The following is a 10,924-nucleotide window of genomic DNA, read 5'->3' on the forward strand; positions in this document are numbered from 1 at the left end:
TCTGTTCAAATGCCAGCCCCTGACAAAGCACAGCCTGCACAGTCCCATTACTAAATCACCCTCTTTCAAAGACTTGAGCCGGCTCCGTCTCACATTCTTGACATATCCCACTAAACCATCAAGATTTCCGCTTAGTCTGACGCAGACAACTGACCACGCCTATAGGCTATAAAAGCGTCTACGACGCCTCTGCTTCAGCACTCCGGCGTAGACGGTGGGGATAATGCTTCGGCTTCAGCTTTTCTCGGCACTCATCCTCGTACATATTCTGAGTTCTGTATCGTTAGGAGAATGTGTGCACGTGATTCTGGGGGATCCTGTTACGTTTCCAGTAACTGGAAACTGTGGGATCGGTGAGCCGGCTGCTCTGTACCGGGTCCGGCAGCACGGTGCCATTCAGCTGGTGGCCCGCCTAGAGCAAGGTGTTTGCAAACCGAGCGAAGCTTACAATGACAGAATGAATCAAAGCTTGTGTTTCCTCTCCAGTCGGTACACGGACACCGGACTATATCAGTTAAACTGCGGCAGCCGCGAGGAGAACGTACAGCTGGATGTGGTTGTGGGTTTTGAAGTGTCAGTCAAAGAAGGAAAACCGGTGAAACTCCCGTGCTACTACTCTACTACAGGTAAACACGTGGAGGCTGTACGCTGGTGGAAAAAGGAGGACTTGGTGCTGGAGCGGGACCTGTCCTCTGAACTGACCAAATATGGGACAGGGTTTGAGAGAAGAGTGTCTCTGTCACATGATGGCCACAGCGTGGGAGACTGGTCTCTGATCTGGGATCGTGCTGAGCTGGAGGATGAAGGTGACTACTTTTGTTCTGTCCACAGAAACGGCGCAAGGGAAGGATGGGGAAACCCTGCTGCGGTGAGGCTGAAGGTCAGCAAGAGAAACCCGGAGCAGACCACCCTCTGCCCCACCCTCACTGTAAGTAGGCCTATCTCACACCATCATGCAGGTCACATGCAGTGTAAACTAACATGGCTTCTTGTGATCAGTTTGATATAGGCCTAACCACAAACATGTAGGCCTAGCTATCTGTAGAAGCTGTAAGTTTAATTTAAATCTCTCTCATCACCTCCTCCTCCCACCTGTAGCGGACACAGACCATCACTGAAGAGAGGATGGGGACCCTGGCCGTTGTGTTCACAACAGTATTTGTGACTCTTGCCATTGCCCTATTGTTCCTGCTTCCCTGGCTTGTGAAAACCCGCTGCGCCAATGGACCCTGTGGTTGTCGGGGGTCAATTTCAGCCTGTTGTACAAAACGGGCAACTTTCTCAAGCCAATGGAGTCGAGACTCAAATGACATCACACCCTGAAGTGCCCTAAAATGATAAAGGTGCCATGAAGGGTGCGCTGACCTGCGGACAGTAACGACATGTGAGGCATGATAATAGGCCCATTGAAGTTTCAAATGAACAAGTTAAAGACTTCTTCCCATAGAAGAGGGCAGGATCTTATTGCTCCCAAAGGACTCTGAAATCCACTTCTGCTGGTCACCTGTTACATTCTTATCTTTGTTGCAAGAGTGCAAGATAGTTCATCAGCAATACATTGAAACAGACCTACTCTGTCAAACTGATGGTCAAAAAGTGGGATATGAATGTCAGGCTGTTCAAGTCTTTGATCGAGGGAGATTCAGCGATGGGACTATGCTGTGCCTTGTGAGCTGGCTTTATGGCCTTGGTCCTGCGTCTTAACCCAAGTCAAGGTCAGAGTCAAAATCAGTCAGTCTAAAATTGACTTTAATTTCAGTGAGGGTAGGCTTTAAATGTTAACTAGCCTTCTGACACACAGACTGGGTCCATTGTTTTTATAAAGGTTTTGAGCAGGGGGCATTAGTCACCAAATATGCATGAATTTCAAAAACAAAGAGGAAGTTGGTCACTTGAGGGATGTCTGTTTAACTTTCATCATGTCAAGTTTTAAATAAAACTTTTACACTACCACTTCATCATCAGTTTCCTTTCTATTGCTTTCTTTGCACATGAATAAACTCCATCTCTGTCCTCTGAGTGACCGTAACTCGTCATGATGTTTGAAAAAAAAAAAAACATTAATATAAACTTTTCTTTTAGATTATGAGTAAGAACATGTCTCATGGCTTAAGTGCAGTAACTGATGACTTCTGTGCAATATATTTTACTCTATTTTTTTCTATAAGCTGCTAAAATGAGATTGCTCCAACAGAATTTCCTTGTACACATGCAATGACAATAAAGATCTGACACTGGATTAGTCCGGTTTAAACCTGCTTTGCCCACATCCACTCAAACTCCTATTCTAGCTTGTTGGCCTCAAACTCTCACTACTTTTCTTTTCAGCATTGTTTGAAGTTGACATCCTGCCATGATCCCCCTGAGAGTGACTCATCAGTAAACGCACAGCTCCTCCAGCGCGTGTGTGTGTGTGTGTGTGTGAGGATCACAGAAAGAGAGAGTTCTCGCTGTTGTGTTACAGTCTATGGTGTTAACAGGAACCGCACAGTGGCAGTTTAAAGCCATTATGACTCCAGACTTGATTTCCAGTCGTATAGCCTACTATAAAAACAAAGACGTTAAGACTCCATTTAAACTGATCTCAGACCTGACACTAGACTTAATTTCAGAGGGAAATATTGTACTTCACTAGAGGAAAATAAAATATTTTAGATCCATTGTGACTTTCAGGTTGTATCGTTTTCTTTATCCCAAATAAACATCCATAAATCTGCAAAGAACTCTCAGATAAAAGACGCTCCTTATATTAACAGAACTTGCATGAGAATAAACACGTTTTCTTTAGTATCTAAGTAATCCAGTGTAAATGGTCTGTACATACACGGGCACGCTGCCAACATGAACTGCCAATAGCTTATTCTGCATTCCTTTAGTCATTCATTCAAACACATTCAAACAAATAGTCTGAGGTAGTAAATAAATAACGGGTCTCAAGTTGCAGCCCACAGCATAACGGCACAGACATATTATTCTTCTGGCTTCCATCCCATCAAGCATTACAGAGGAAATTTAATTTCCAAAACCTGACAGCAAGATGTCACAAAAGGCAACAGGGTCAGGACTCTTACACCTGTTTTGCTGATGGTCCATGACTATGTACTCACAAGTGTACTGTGTCTGGTCATCTGGTCTGGTGTACGAACCTGCTGCTACATAGCATTGCCGTGAAGAAACAAGGTGTTTTGACCCGCACACGCTAACCCTTTATAAGTAGTTGTACAAGTTGCCTATCTGATGACATGTTTCATCAAATATGGTATCATGTTGCATTTAAGAGAACAGGCCTTCAGGGAGCAGAGCAGCATTTGGCAGTGTGCCAGGGCCAGATAAATTAGAGAACGTAAGAAGTCAATATAAAATTATGGCAGTAAGGGAACTAATTACTTCCTTTACGAAATCATGGGCTGTAGCAACTTGTGAGTATCTCTGGCTACTTCCACTGTCTCTAAATATGGTTACTCAAGTACTTCCCTCCGTTAGGAAGACTAAGAAACTATACTATACAATTTCAATACTATAATGAAATTGTACCTCACATTCACCTTGACCTTCTGGGCAGCACGGTGGCCTTGTGGATAGCCCAGTGCTCCCTTCAGGGATGGGTTATATGCAGAGGATGAATCTTGCTGCATGTATGTGATAAATAAAGTACCTTTACCTTTACCTGACCTGGTCACCCACAAGAGCTGGTGTATTGATGCACTGATCAGCAGAGAAATCAGACAATATGGGCAGTCCTTTTGTAGATTAGAATCATACACATGATTTTATTAATTTTCCTTCAAATGTGTTATTATACACACACAAAATCAAAGGTGGAAAACCTACAACAGATAAAATGGTTTACAAAGACATGAAGATAAAATGAATATACAACAAAACACGTAATAATCTGCCGTTGTAATCCTACAGTTTATGAGCATTGTGCCTGGATCTGATGTTCACAACAACACGGTAGATTTTTAAGCAACAGAGGCGCATGCTTCTGGCGGGAATGTCTCAATGAGCTGCAGTAAAAAATGAAGCTTTCCTTTCAAGGCACACAGTCAAGGTGCTTTTCTAATCCGAACGTAAGCCGACGATACAAACTTCCCCGCGCAGCTTGATTCAGTTATAACAACAAAACTGTTTCATGGGGGAAGAAGAGATTGATTCAATGACTAACGCAGGACAGAAAGGGTGCAGGATTTGAACTAAACAACCAGTATGAAGGAAAATTGATACATACACTGATATATATATTTGATAAATAACACAACTTAAAGATCAGACAAATAAGAAAATAAAAGATACAAAATGTTGGCAATGTACAGCTTGTAACAGAACACACAGCATGGATCAAATGTCAAGGGGTTACATGTCATCGTATGACCGCATTAAACGAGTTATTACTCGCAGGCAGCTTCAACTCATTTTTAAAGGGGATATGTTACACAATATTGAAACAATATCAACATATGTTAGTATGAGTCACTATTTCAGAAGGAAACAGCATCCGAGTCCTCCTGTTTATCACCTCAAGCCTGCAAGTTGATGTTTAAGTTGTTTGTTCTTTTGGATCACTGCTTTTTACAATACATGTTTACTAATAATACAATATGATGCTTCCCTCTCCAGGCAACCAAAACAAGACAAGATCTGGGCTGCAAATAAACAAAATCTAGTTATTCTATTCTGGTATAAACTCAGATGAGAGCAGAACTTCACTTGTTTATTTTACTACCTCTCTACCCCCATGCTTCTTCTCCACCACCCTCCTCCCTGCCCTCCCTCAGTGCACCAGCTCCAGCTGGCTGGAGGAGAAAGGCAGGACGCCGCTAACGTAGTAGGCGATGCCCAGGGACAGGAGGGCGATGACCACCAGCAGCAGCAGGACCCTCCAGAAGCCCAGATCCTCCACAAACTCCTGCCAGGTGGTCCTGAAGCTGGACAGGACGCCCTCGCTGCTCTGCAGGTTGGGGTTGAGTAAGGAGTGGCTCTCCATCGCACTGAGACAGACAGACAGAGGGGGAAACAGATAAGCTCTGCAATGCTCCTTTTGATGCAGGATAGACAGAGAAGAGGTCACAGTGAAGTCACAAACAGGTGGAGACAGCTTATCTGGGTCTGCATCAGGAGGACACAAAACAATTAAAGTGCACACAGAAAATTAGGAGCACAGAGAAAAATGTTTAAGTAACACAGAGTTTATTAACTATTATGTACATATTTATACTACGTGTGTTTGTGTGCTCCTTCTCGTTTGCATTTATGATGTGAATACCACTGGAGGACTATGGAAATGAAGACGCTGGTATCTGGACACTCGCCACGGGCCTTAAAATACTGTCAAAGCTTTGTGAAAATTTGACACGTTGAAAACTCATCACAGAAAACTCTACTATGATTGGTGCGTTGCAACTTGTGACATGTGGGACTTTTGAACCGGACAGAAACAGATACACCAGCACACTTAATGTAAGATTAATTAACAATATTTATAATAATGGATTACAGCAGGTTGTAGTCTTTACTCGCACACTCTGCACATAAATAATCTTTCCAGTTCACATGTATCTGGTTTTAGGGTCATAATGCAGTGAAATGGTCGCACTGTAGAGCCTCTGCACAGAGAATCATTTACTGCTCTGGCACCTTTTTGTTTTGTTTTTGTTGTTTGTACATACTTGTTCCATAAGTAAAAACAACAGGTGGATGAAACACAGTTATGGGCTTTTTAGGATGAAATCCCCTCTTTGTGTGACTGTCACTCTGCTGCAACACAAAGTAGAAATTGTGTACTAACAACAACTTTCGAAGTTAGTGTCAACAGAACCATGATTTTTGCACAGAATGAGGTCTGTGGATTTTGTCCCCTGTCTCTTCTAATGTGCAGGAAATGTCTGCCACTCAAAATGTCCTCAGTGTACTTACCGGCAAGGGAGCTTTCATTTAAGACACATAACCTTTCTTTAAACACAAAGATGCCTTGATGGTGTCAGCATTTGTTCTTCAGTCCAGCTGCTGAACAAGCATAGATTCCCAGGACAGACACTTGGCCCATCACAGTCCTGTTAAGGCTCAGGGAGAAGTGATCCGCAACTGATTTACACTCACTCCATTCCTTCAGCAATCAATTGACCCTAACAGGCCTCAGGCCTCCTTTATCCACACAGCAGTGTTGACATATATTGATTTTGTTTGCACTGTTAAGAGAGGGATGTTGATTTAACTTTCATCTGTCACTTTTTGTATCGCATTAAGTTTTAAATAAAGCTTTTACACTGCCATTTTATCAAAGATCAGTTTCCTTCCTTCCTTCCTTCCTTCCCGTCTACCCTGTTGGCCTCACCACCACCTCCCTCCCACACAGTCAATCATCCCTCCCTCACAAGTATATTTCTGCGTCGAATCGCCTCTGCGTAGCCTCGTCTCCTACGCCGTCGCCTGACATGCACCTCCTTAAAAATGTACTACACGTCGAGTCGACGCGGACCGGAAACTCTGTGACTGGTCGGCTGGGAAGCTTCGCAATGCCTCCGAGCCGACAGGAAGTGCCCCAGCTTTGTAGTAACCTTTACAAGCGGCCAAAACGCCGGCTGTAACATGGTGGATCAATACATTTAACCATCACCCGAGTGAAATGATTCGTTTCACTATCAGAATGTGATCCATTCGGTCGATAACATTTGAAAAGGCTACACCAGCCGCACCCCTATTCACTTTAGCGGAGCGCTAAACTTGAAGTTAGCCTGCTCGGACGGTAAAAGTCAACACAGTGGATGCTGTAGCGCTACTGCCGACTAGCGTTTGGGGCTGTAATTGCAGAATGACGGATAAATAATGCATGGCTACGGCGTAGCTATGCACGTAGACCCTACGCAGGAGTATAAATCAAGCTTTACCTCTCACTATCTGCCATCTGCATGGTCTCCAGCTTGGAGTGCGGGCCTCTGTTGAAGCCTTTCACCTCCTGCTCCTCCAGTCCTTCCAGCAGACGAATGGCATCCTTGTTGACACCGCGTCTCTTTGCCAGCACCAGAGGGGTCGATCCATTGTGGTTACTGTTAGACAACAGACAGCGCAGTTAGACATCAGAGTCAAAGGAAGTGCCAGCCCACACAGCCACACACCGTTCAAAGAAGCCTGAATGAAACTGAGAATGACATGCAAGGCTACAAAGGAAAGAAAAATGACTAAATAATCTTAGATAGTGTTTCTCAAACACAGTATTACTACCAGGTCACAACATCTGAAAACAAACTACTTTCCATTCACATCCACTTCTGTAATGAGTGTATTTAGCCCACGGTACTAAATCCTTTTCTTCTGTGGTTTCCTAGTCATAACAGTTGGCCTGTAGCTGAGATTGTTCATTAGTCATGGTAATAAACACACGTGTGCTGAGTATCAAAAACACTGTGGTTTCATTTGTTTTATTAGTAACATGTTTTGTCAGGACAACAGGTCTGAACTTAAACACCCTCTAAATGAGAAACACCACTTGCACCAGACTTTACATATTTTGGGCAACCGTGTCAGCAGGGCCGAGAGTAACATCAAAGCTAGACTGTGGATTGTCTGTGCAATCAAAACTGTCTAAAAAGCTCTGTCCTACAGTATAACTGACTATGACTAAGAGAGTGTTGCTGTTCAGGCTAGGTGCGTTACACTGCCTATATAACATTTCACTATGGTACCAATACAAAGAAGATACAATTTTAATATCTTTCTGAGTGATTTATAAACATGTATTTCAGTCCCAAATAATAATGTGTAATTAAACACTGTAAGACATAAATAACAAAAGAGACATAATTAACAAAGTATTTGTGCATGTAGTACAGACAGTGTAAACTCTACAGAGGCAGGTTGTCAGTATTTGTTCGTGTCCATGTTCATGTTCGTGTGTGTGTGTGTGTGTGTGTGTGTGTGTGTGTGTGTGTGTGTGTGTGTGTGTGTGTGTGTGTGTGTGTGTGTGTGTGTGTGTGTGTGTGAAACTAATCAGTGAGGGTTTGGCAGCACCATGGCTTTACAACAACCTCATAATAAATAAATAACAGAGAGGAGAGAACTGATTAAGTGCAATAACAACAATTTAATCAAAGTAGCTTTTCCTCAGGTTTTACTCCAGTCAAACCAAAGTTGAAGTGTACCTATGATACAAATCACAGACCTCTACAATGTAAGTAGGAAAACCTGCAAAATCAGCAGTGTATCAAATATTTGTTCTCCCCGCTGTATGTGACAAAAGGAATTCCTAAGCTCTGAGGCATCTGATTGAGACAGATTGGAAAATTTAGAATGACTTCTCTACTGGAACCGTTTCTCAATTCACACACTAAACCCTGGCAGGCAAGAAGGGAATACCACGTGAAAATATGTGTCTCTGCAAGAAGATTAGACTGGATAGTGTTTACTGCTAATGGAAATATCAACCTGGCATGAACCCCGGGGATCTCATAATGCTTAAACAAAATATTTTAAAAAGTTACTCTACAGACCCTGTGTGCAAACTGTAAAGGGTCTAAACTGATTTCTGTCTGTGTAGGTAAATAGTTACCATCTCTCCCACACAGTCGGCCTTTATTATTTTTAACTATTAATTGCTCAGTGAGTGACTCTATATCCTGTAAAAAGATTAAAATGCTTCAGGGATTGTGAGAAAATAAAAGGATGTGTGTGTGCATGTGGAGGTGCTGACTCAGACATACCAATACAGACAGTGTGCCTGTAACATGACACCAAAAACAAGCTATTTGTTTCTGCTCAGCTTGGTAACTGAACTACAATGGCAGTCTGTTCTTTGAGCTTTTATGGCAAAGGGATTCACATAGTATAGTATAAAGTGTATAAAGTGTACAGAAAGGGGTTTGCAGCCGGGTGACAACAGTCAGTAACATAGAAGTGTGATTGAAACAGTAATTAATTAAAAACAACAATAGTGTAACAGTGAACAGAAATAATGTTCAGATATACAACACAAAGAAACCCAGATTAACACCAAACTAGGGCGGCACATTATATCATTTCTGCATCGTCATCGCAATGTGCCCTTGCGCAATAATCTCATCGCAGAACAATGCAATGTGAAGCAAGTTAAATTAACTTGACCACCTCAACTTTTTGGCTGCTTGATACAAAAGAAAAAAATAAAAAAAGGCTGAATGACTGATTGCATCACATTCACACACTGAGACAACAAGGGCTCGAGGCTGTCCCAGTGTTTAATGCTCTGTCAGTCAGTGACCATTTTCTCACACGTGCAGGGTGGATTACCACTCTGTGTGTGTGTGTGTGTGTGTGTGTTTTCCACACATATACTTCCCCTGATAAAAACCTTCACGTTACAAGACGCGACGTGCAGATGTCATTTGTTAGTTTTGCCGTTGTGTTTGCTGCGTTTCTTTTGGAAAGCCCCTTGTGTTCTCTGCTCGGCTAAGCTTGGGCTTTTTGTATGAATTATATTTTAACCACTCCTGTCTGAACACCAATAACTGAACGGCCTCAGCACAAATAATAGCCAACAACTTTACCTACTTACAAATCCTGTCATTCTGTTGAACCTTAGCTTTCTAACATCACTGTGGTCAACGGTCACTGTCACAACGGCACACTTTATTTAAACTTTGTGTCTTGATATGCAAGAGTAGCACGGTTAAAAAACTGGGACTGCTTCATACATGGGCAAATATCAAAAGTTGACAGATGTACTAAAGAATGCGTCACTATAGCAAATTAAACCAGCCATGGTATAAATCAGGTTATCGTACCAGGTCAGCCTCTTTATTAACGAAGCTAATCACAACCTACTGCTTCACTTTTATCATAACGTAGCATTGTCTTTAAAGGGAAAATGCTAGCAAAGTAAAATTAAAAAGTGCTGTTAGCCAGTATTCAGTGGGTGTTTGCTGCGCATACAACACAAGATTTTTCCAGGACATTTGACCTTTTCTCTTATTTTGTGTTTTCCAGGACGTGTGGGAACCCTGACATTAGTTGCTACTCATCATCATGAATGTGAAGGTTTTTTTAATGTCATGATGGTGCTGCCGACAGAATAATGAGCAACGACTCACCAGATTAGTTCATTCAACCTCATACGGTGTCAGATTTCAGCTGCACACTTCACCATCCACAGAAATGCCTCTGTGGCTTCACACACTCTCCTACACGCACGCACTCCCAGAAGATCCCGCTTTTAGTACCAGACCAAAAACTGCTTTCTTATCAGCAACAACTTTTCTTTCCTTATTCTGCAAATCCTCCCAGCAACATCTGACATTAATTAAACACAAGACATAAATAATAAGAGAGACATTAATAATAAAGTACATAGTTGTGCATGTAGTACAGACAGTATAAACTCTACAGAGGCAGGTTGCCAGTATTTGTTCGTGTCCATGTTCATGTTCATGTGTTGTGTGTGTGTGCTTTTGTGAGTAAGGTGGTGTTGAGTCATCGCACTGCTCAACTTCCACGTGCCTCTAAGAGGCTCTTTCATTCATGGATATATTGCATTTCCTTTTTTAGACTAAATGTCTATTTGAAGTTAACAGCTGCAGTTAAGATTTGTAGTGGCTCATATTAGAGTTGGGATGATTAGTTAATCATAAATGGCAGACAATTTCTGGATCTAACCTCCTAAATGTAAGGATCTGTTTTTCTCTGTTTAATACTACTGCAAACTAAATACCTTCAGGCTTTCAACCGCTGATCAAACCAACCAAGACATTTCAAGACAGACATGATGAATAACTGAGAAATAAACAGCAGATTCCTCACAGAAAAGAATCGTTAGTATCAGCCCTAAAATATATATATAAGCCTGTAAAACTTAAGTTTGCCTAAAGACAAATTAATTATCAGAGTAGTGAAGCTGTCAAACATGAGAGCTCATTACAGACCAGTTATCTAACAAACAGTGAAATCAGTGACGGTG

General features: G+C 42.1%; 2 protein-coding genes across 2 annotated transcripts in view; one reads left to right on the forward strand and one right to left on the reverse strand.

Moving 5' to 3' along the window:
* Window positions 1–201: 201 nt before the first annotated feature.
* Window positions 202–1,958, forward strand: LOC123980489. The gene is made up of 2 exons (XM_046064899.1): window positions 202–928; window positions 1,099–1,958. The coding sequence occupies exons 1-2, from the start codon at window positions 224–226 to the stop codon at window positions 1,321–1,323; spliced, it is 930 nt and encodes a 309-aa protein (XP_045920855.1). The 5' UTR covers window positions 202–223; the 3' UTR covers window positions 1,324–1,958.
* A 1,783-nt stretch (window positions 1,959–3,741) lies between these two features.
* Window positions 3,742–10,924, reverse strand: part of ankrd46b (ankyrin repeat domain 46b) — an 18,461-nt gene continuing 11,278 nt past the window's right edge. Inside the window, exons 3-4 of the mRNA XM_046065744.1 lie at window positions 6,888–7,046; window positions 3,742–4,991 (exon numbers count right to left, since the gene is read on the reverse strand). Coding sequence (XP_045921700.1) covers window positions 4,775–4,991; window positions 6,888–7,046 — 376 coding nt within the window. The 3' untranslated portion in view covers window positions 3,742–4,774. The remainder of the gene's footprint in view (window positions 4,992–6,887; window positions 7,047–10,924) is intronic.

This window comes from Micropterus dolomieu, linkage group LG12 (genome assembly GCF_021292245.1).
Source record: "Micropterus dolomieu isolate WLL.071019.BEF.003 ecotype Adirondacks linkage group LG12, ASM2129224v1, whole genome shotgun sequence".
Taxonomy (NCBI): domain Eukaryota; kingdom Metazoa; phylum Chordata; class Actinopteri; order Centrarchiformes; family Centrarchidae; genus Micropterus; species Micropterus dolomieu.